Consider the following 6,696-nt stretch of genomic DNA (forward strand, 5'->3'; position numbering starts at 1 on the left):
TCCTCCTCCTCGTTCCTCGTCTACTTATCCGCTCGTACGAACGAGGCGAAGACACTGTCGTCTTTCTCCAGCAGGGCGCCGGGCCGGTCGTACTCCAGGATGATCCCTCTCTTCATCACAATCACCAGGTCTGCGTTCACGATGGTGTGGACACGGTGCTACAGGGGGAGGGGACGGGGGGAGATAGAATAGATAGGGTCAGGTGGTTTAAACATATCGGCAGTATTCAACAACTTTTATTTATCTAGGGTCACAAAGACTATAGAGATGTATGGTCTATGTGTGTTCAGGGGCGGCGCATTATACCAAACATGGTCAGAATTCGAGTCTGTTGGAAGTAGGTGTCTAGACCATACTATTTCTACTATATTAGTGTACTACTATACATAATGGCCACTATATGAATTATTGGAATTCATAAGTTTCTCCTTCACATCTGTCATCCAGTGGTACACAACGCCACAACACCAGGACTATCGCTTTCTCAGCAACCTTCACCTTGCATCCTTTTGCGAGTATCACACTACATGAAGGTCAGACTGTCCGGTAGGAGCTAAAAGCATTGCGAACATGAGACAGGAACATTGAAACAGCACTGGGGTGATACCTACTGCTATAGTAACCACTGTTCGGTCAGCAAAGGCAGTCATCACCACCTTCTGTAGGATGCTCTCCTGTGGGCAGAGAACAAAGGAGGAGGAGGAGGAGGTCACGTAAGAGCTCTACTGATATGCACTGGCATCAGGGCCGGTCCTAGGCATTTAGGTGCCCTAGGCGAGAGTATGATTTGATGCCCCCCCCAAAACAATTTTTTTTAGGGGCGCCACCACCACCACATTAAGCCACCAGTACTGTCTCATCACCACCCACACATTCAACAGTAAAAATATGGACAACAACGGTTTCAAGACAAAAATAGACAGTAGGCTGAGACATATTTTCATAGAGACATGAAATTCATAGAGACAAAATTATTTAAATGTTAAAATGTAGTGCCCCCCAGGCATTCGCCTAGTTCAGCCCTGACTAGGATGATCTCATTCTTATATATGTTTCTTTTTTTCAGCAGTGTGTACTATGGGCTCTGTGAAGCATTCACAATCATTTTCCAGTGCCATGCCAAAAGAAACCCTTTCAACCCTTTTCATCCAGCAGATCCATCACTTCTCATCGGTGGTCGCCCGGTCGTGTCTCTCGTCTCTCCCAGTGAAGTGACTACACTCCTTTACCGCAGGCCTAGTGCGGTGCCAGTGAGAGCCAGTGCGGTCTCTCTTTGTGACAGGTCATTTAAGGGGGTGAGTGTGCAGCCAACCAATGTATGTGTGTGTGTGTGTGTGTGTGTGTGTGTGTGTGCAGCCAGCATGCTATGAAGAAAGGAGCTCATCTAAGGAGCCTCCATTCCCCCTCTCTCCCACTTCCCCTAGGGCTCCCGCCATCCTTCCATCCGTCTCCTGTATTCCTCCAATTCCTCCATCCTTTCTGCCTTATACCTACCTACCCCCATCCCCCGCACACCAGGAATAGCATTGCATAATACCCCACTCACTCCCCTTTCTCTCTCAGTATCCTTTGTTGCCACTTTTTAGTTAGGATGGTACCCTCCCTATCTCTCTCTGACACACACACGCATGCGCAAGCACGCACGCACACACACACACACACACACACACACACACACACACACACACGCACGCACACACACACAGACACTCACCGTGGCCATGTCTATTGACGCCGTAGCCTCGTCCATGATGAGGATGCTGCTCTTCCTGACGAAGGCTCTGGCTAGACAGAAGAGCTGCCTCTGGCCCTGACTGAAGTTCTCCCCTCCCTCTGTCACTATGGCGTCTGAAACACAACAAACAAACAAACAAACAGCAACACTTTAGCGACATAACTTTACCAAAAATGACTATTCTACTTCACAGTGCTGTGACCTAATGTCTGTAACACATAATAAAACAAAACTGACTGTACAGTACATTACACTTAAAGGGATAATACGACTGTATGGGAAATAACACGACATAACAGTAAAGTGGGGGAAATACAAGGCCTTACATTGGTACACTAACTGCTTCAAAATGATGTAAGAGCTGTGAGTGACCTCATAATAACTGTGCTTGACCGCATTAGATGGGATTTCTCAACTCATTCAAGTTACCATAGTTACCCTCCCATAAACGTGCCGGTGAGTGATTACTATTAATCTCTTTAATAGTATCTAATTAAAGTACTATTATATCTGACCAGACACTAGAGTGAACACCCGCATACACTGTAGGGTTGAGTAACTCTATCCATCTCTCTGTCACTGTCCCATGTGTATAGCTACCACACACACACACACGTAGATAGATAATGTTAAAGCGCAGACACCTCTGCCTCTGCGCTGCCTTTAAATGATGCAGCCACGTTTTCCAACTGATCAGACACTGGATGAGAGGATGAGAGATTGATCAGGGCATCTCTGGGCTGAAAATTACTTCCTCCTCGTACAAAACACCAGGGTTCATCATAGAGATCAACTCCGAACAGGTGCTGAACAGATCAACTGATTTCCAAGTCATATGAGTTGGGACTTGGGAGTGCTGTAAAGGAATAGGACGGCACATCTCATTGAGATGAGTGCTACAATTAAGCACTAAAGACAGCAGGAGCTGCCTACACACACACACCAGACACACACACACTCCTTACCTAGGCCCCCTGGCAGGGTCTTGACCACAAGTTTGAGCTGGGCGATCTCCAGGGCCTCCCATAGCATGTCGTCTGTCGCCTTCAACTCAGGGTCCAGATTAAACCTGTCAATCACAGCAGAGTACACGCCCACATGAGTAAATCAGTCCAGACTGTATTAGCATCTACAACCAGGACATACTGAAACTGTTGTTCTATCCAAGTCATTATCAATTACTTACTGATATTCATTTTTAGTCTTTGTTTGTTGTCAATGTTTTCTTAACGCTGTTTCTTATCAACATGTATTGATATTATTTTTTAACGCACCAAAGTTTGACTTTACTTGACTAGAGGAAGACAGTACAGCTCTGTCTCAGCAGCCATGAATCATGTCAACACGACAACACTTTTGAGACCCACGCAACTCCAAGTCCTATAATAAATAAATCAGTTTCACAGTTTGAGAGAAAATCCTATTATTCCCTCTCTTCTGCTCCGCCAGCAGGCAGCTCAACCCACACAGTAAGTACTGTAACTCTCTTTGATGTCTCCAACAGTGTGTCACTTGACCCACTTACTGTACTCGAAGTGGGAATCGTTTCCTCCTTTCTCTCTCTCCAGAAACAGCTCCAAATCAAGTCTACAGTGGATGGTGTTTAATGATGTAGGGATGTTGGGATATGTAATGATGCCTCACCAGTGACGTCTGGGTATCCTTCTCTTAATAAACTATGCTATAGCAGTAGGAAACTAAACCATTTAACCATGGAGTGAGGGATCTCTTACCGGATCGTTCCGCTGAATAAGATGGGGTCCTGGAGGATGATCGAGAGGCGAGATCTCAGCGTGTAAAGAGGAAGCTTGGCGATGTCAATGTCGTCTATGATTATCCGCCCTGTTTAGAGACAAAGCAACCGTTGAAGAAGCATGTCAACCAAATCCTCTAAATGTTTCTGATTCTCTGATATTATGTGTTCATTTTAAAAGAAGGAATTTGATATGATTGTTGAACAAAATTTGTATTAATCATCAGGAAAAATCTCCCCTCAAAAGACACATTTTATTGAGATGGAGATGATCAGCTGATTGAGTGAACCAGTACTGTCAGCTTTAATATCGTCATAGTAACAACCCGCAGTACTTACCCTCAAATGTGTCGACCATGCGGAAGAAGGCTAAAGAGAAGGAAGACTTCCCACTTCCTGTCCTGCCACAGATCCCCACCTAGAAATCCAGGAGGAGAGCACAGCCTCTTTAACATCAATACAATCATCAACACCATCATCATCCATCATCGTCTTCACCATCATCATCATCATCCTCATCATCTCCACCATTTTCATCCTCATCTTTCATTATCATCATCAACACAAGCACAGCTCTACGGTCACTTTCACTGCTGATGATTCAAGTCTATCCCCCCATCCTGGCTCTGTGTGTTTATAGTGTCTGTTGTGGACAGTACCTTCTGTCCAGGGTTGATGTGAGCGTTGACATTTTTGAGGACAGGTTTCAGCGTGGGGTCGTAACGAACGCTCAGGTTCTGGATCTGAATCTCTCCCTGCTGGGGCCAGCCCTCTGGGACCTGGGACGGAGCTGGAGAGAGAGAGGGAGAGGGAGAGAGAGAGAGGGAGAGAGAGTGGGTAATGCAGATGTTTAGTTTTCCACAGTCCTGCGTTTTTTTAGGTACAGTACACGCTCCCCACTCAAGGTTATATGCCCCTGGGCTACAACTAGCATGCCTGCTGTACTGGAATGCTATTACTAGCATGCTATTGTACCATGATGTACATGCTTTTGGTGCGGCTGTGGCGCAGGAGGTAGAGTCGCCGTCTAATGATCACAAGGTTGGCAGATCAGCAGTTCGAGCCCCGGCTGGCCACATGTCAAAGTGTCCTTAGGCAAGACACTGAACCCCAAAATTGTTCCCAGTGAGCGGGCCAGCGCCTTGCATGGCAGCTTGCCGCCATTGGTGTGTGAATGGGTGAATGAGAGGCCGTTGTAAAGTGCTTTGGAGCAGCTTTGGAGCAGCAATAAAGGCGCTATATAAGTGCAGTCCATTGACCATTACTGTAGTACTCTAGTAGTGAGGTAGTAGACTGTGAACAGGTCCCCAGTAAGGAACACCTTTTGTATTGGGAGAACCCTTTGAAAAACCCTTATAGGTTCCATGTAGAACCAGTTTGGGTTCCATTTAGAACCTTCTGTGGAACGGGTTTCCAAAGGGAACTCCCATAGGGACAGCTGAAGAGCCTTTAAGGTTCTAGATGTGGTACTAGGGTAGTGTGGTACTCACTCAGCAGTCCCTCGTAGCTCTCAGGCTCCGTCCTCAGAAGGCCACTGATCCTCTTGACTGATCCCAGCTGCACCTCCATGTCAGCCAGGTTACGCACCATCCAGTTCAGGTAGTTAGACACCTGAGAAAGATACAACATCAGCATCATGGTACAGGAAAAAACAGCATAATTTTTACTTGTCCAGCATCAACCTGAGAGAGAGCTAAAACACCGTCATACAAACACCTGAGAGAGAGAGAGAGAGAGAGAGAGAGAGAAAGGTAAACCCTCATCGTTAACATACACCCAAGAGACAAGTAATTTATCATACATTTGTAGAGAGAGAGAGAAGGGGAAAATATGAAACAAGCAAACATACACAGAATCATGCACAGATTGTACTCCATCAGCTCCTCCTCCCTCACCTCTCTCCCCTCTCTCTCCTCTCTGCCTTCCCTCACCTCTCTCCCTTCCCTCTCCTCTCTGCCTTCCTTCTCCTCTCTCCCCTCCCTCTCCTCTCTGCCTTCCTTCTCCTCTCTCCCCTCCCTCTCCTCTCTGCCTTCCCTCTCCTCTCTCCCCTCCCTCTCCTCTCTGCCTTCCCTCTCCTCTCTCCCCTCCCTCTCCTCTCTCCCCTCCCTCTCCTCTCTCCCCTCCCTCTCCTCTCTGCCTTCCCTCTCCTCTCTCCCCTCCCTCTCCTCTCTCCCCTCCCTCTCCTCTCTCCCCTCCCTCCCCAGAGTGGGCCTCACCATGAGTGCGTGGGTGAGTCCCAGGCCCACCAGACCGACAGAGAGGTGGTTGTACAGGCAGTTGGTGATGGAGGCCACAGCAGCTATCAGAACCACACACGCTCCAATGTATTCCTGTATAGGAAGACGACAACAACTTATAATCACACAGACTCCTCCCACTGTTAACAAATCAAACTGAAGGACGCAACACAATGCGCTACACGAGAAAAAGAAATAAAAACAGAAAATAAAAAGACAATGAGACATCATACTTGTATGTATAATAATGAGACAACCCAATGGTAAAATAAAGCTTCTTCTTCTTATTTCTATTATGTAATTCTGTACACATTTGTGTATTTTACAAAAGCCTTTGTACTCAAGTGGACCCAGTTAGATTAAGTCACTAGTATGCCATTGGTAATAAAAAAATGCTCTCGATTAAATTCTCATGCCCTGTAATTTTCAGAAGTCCTACAGAGGGTGCAATCACCCAATACAAAAGAAAATGAAAAGAAAAATATGGAATAAAATACTAATCCTGAGCAGAACAGACTGTGATAGAGTAGAAACCCACTAAGCTCTTTACCATGCGGACCTCTAGCCAGCGATTGGCTGCGGTGAGGAAGAGGGAGGCGATGTTGTTGGCGTCAGTGAACTCCAGTAACCTCTTCCTGAACCTCGGCTCATACCTGTCAAAGACACAGAACATTCCAGAACATTCTGGTGCTAGATCCTAAAACACCTCAACACCTTCTAGAGCGTTCTAAGGTACTCTGTACCGTCAAACAGAAGTGCCGTAAAATCTGTCTAATGATAGTCATGATCCAACCGATATAATCACAGTTGTAATGAACCTTACAGGTTGTCAGTGTGAACGTGAGCATAATGTTCTGACTGTACCTGAAGGCGCGTATGGTGGTTAGGCCCTCCACTGTCTCTGAGAAGTGGGACAGTAAAGGGAGCTGGGTGCTGTCATCCAACTGATGTAGGTCCCTGACCAGGGGGGA

General features: G+C 46.5%; 1 protein-coding gene across 1 annotated transcript in view; it reads right to left on the bottom strand.

Annotated features, from left to right (window-relative positions):
* Positions 1 to 20: 20 nt before the first annotated feature.
* Positions 21 to 6,696, bottom strand: part of abcc8 (ATP-binding cassette, sub-family C (CFTR/MRP), member 8) — a gene marked incomplete at both ends in the record, with an annotated part of 72,781 nt that continues 66,105 nt past the window's right edge. Inside the window, 11 exons of the mRNA XM_080545350.1 lie at positions 21 to 158; positions 612 to 674; positions 1,715 to 1,848; positions 2,701 to 2,804; positions 3,469 to 3,577; positions 3,828 to 3,906; positions 4,148 to 4,278; positions 4,979 to 5,099; positions 5,705 to 5,818; positions 6,276 to 6,378; positions 6,590 to 6,682. Coding sequence (XP_080401476.1) covers positions 21 to 158; positions 612 to 674; positions 1,715 to 1,848; positions 2,701 to 2,804; positions 3,469 to 3,577; positions 3,828 to 3,906; positions 4,148 to 4,278; positions 4,979 to 5,099; positions 5,705 to 5,818; positions 6,276 to 6,378; positions 6,590 to 6,682 — 1,189 coding nt within the window. The remainder of the gene's footprint in view (positions 159 to 611; positions 675 to 1,714; positions 1,849 to 2,700; positions 2,805 to 3,468; positions 3,578 to 3,827; positions 3,907 to 4,147; positions 4,279 to 4,978; positions 5,100 to 5,704; positions 5,819 to 6,275; positions 6,379 to 6,589; positions 6,683 to 6,696) is intronic.

This window comes from Nansenia antarctica (genome assembly GCF_963989245.1).
Source record: "Nansenia antarctica genome assembly, chromosome: 14".
Taxonomy (NCBI): Eukaryota; Metazoa; Chordata; class Actinopteri; order Argentiniformes; family Microstomatidae; genus Nansenia; species Nansenia antarctica.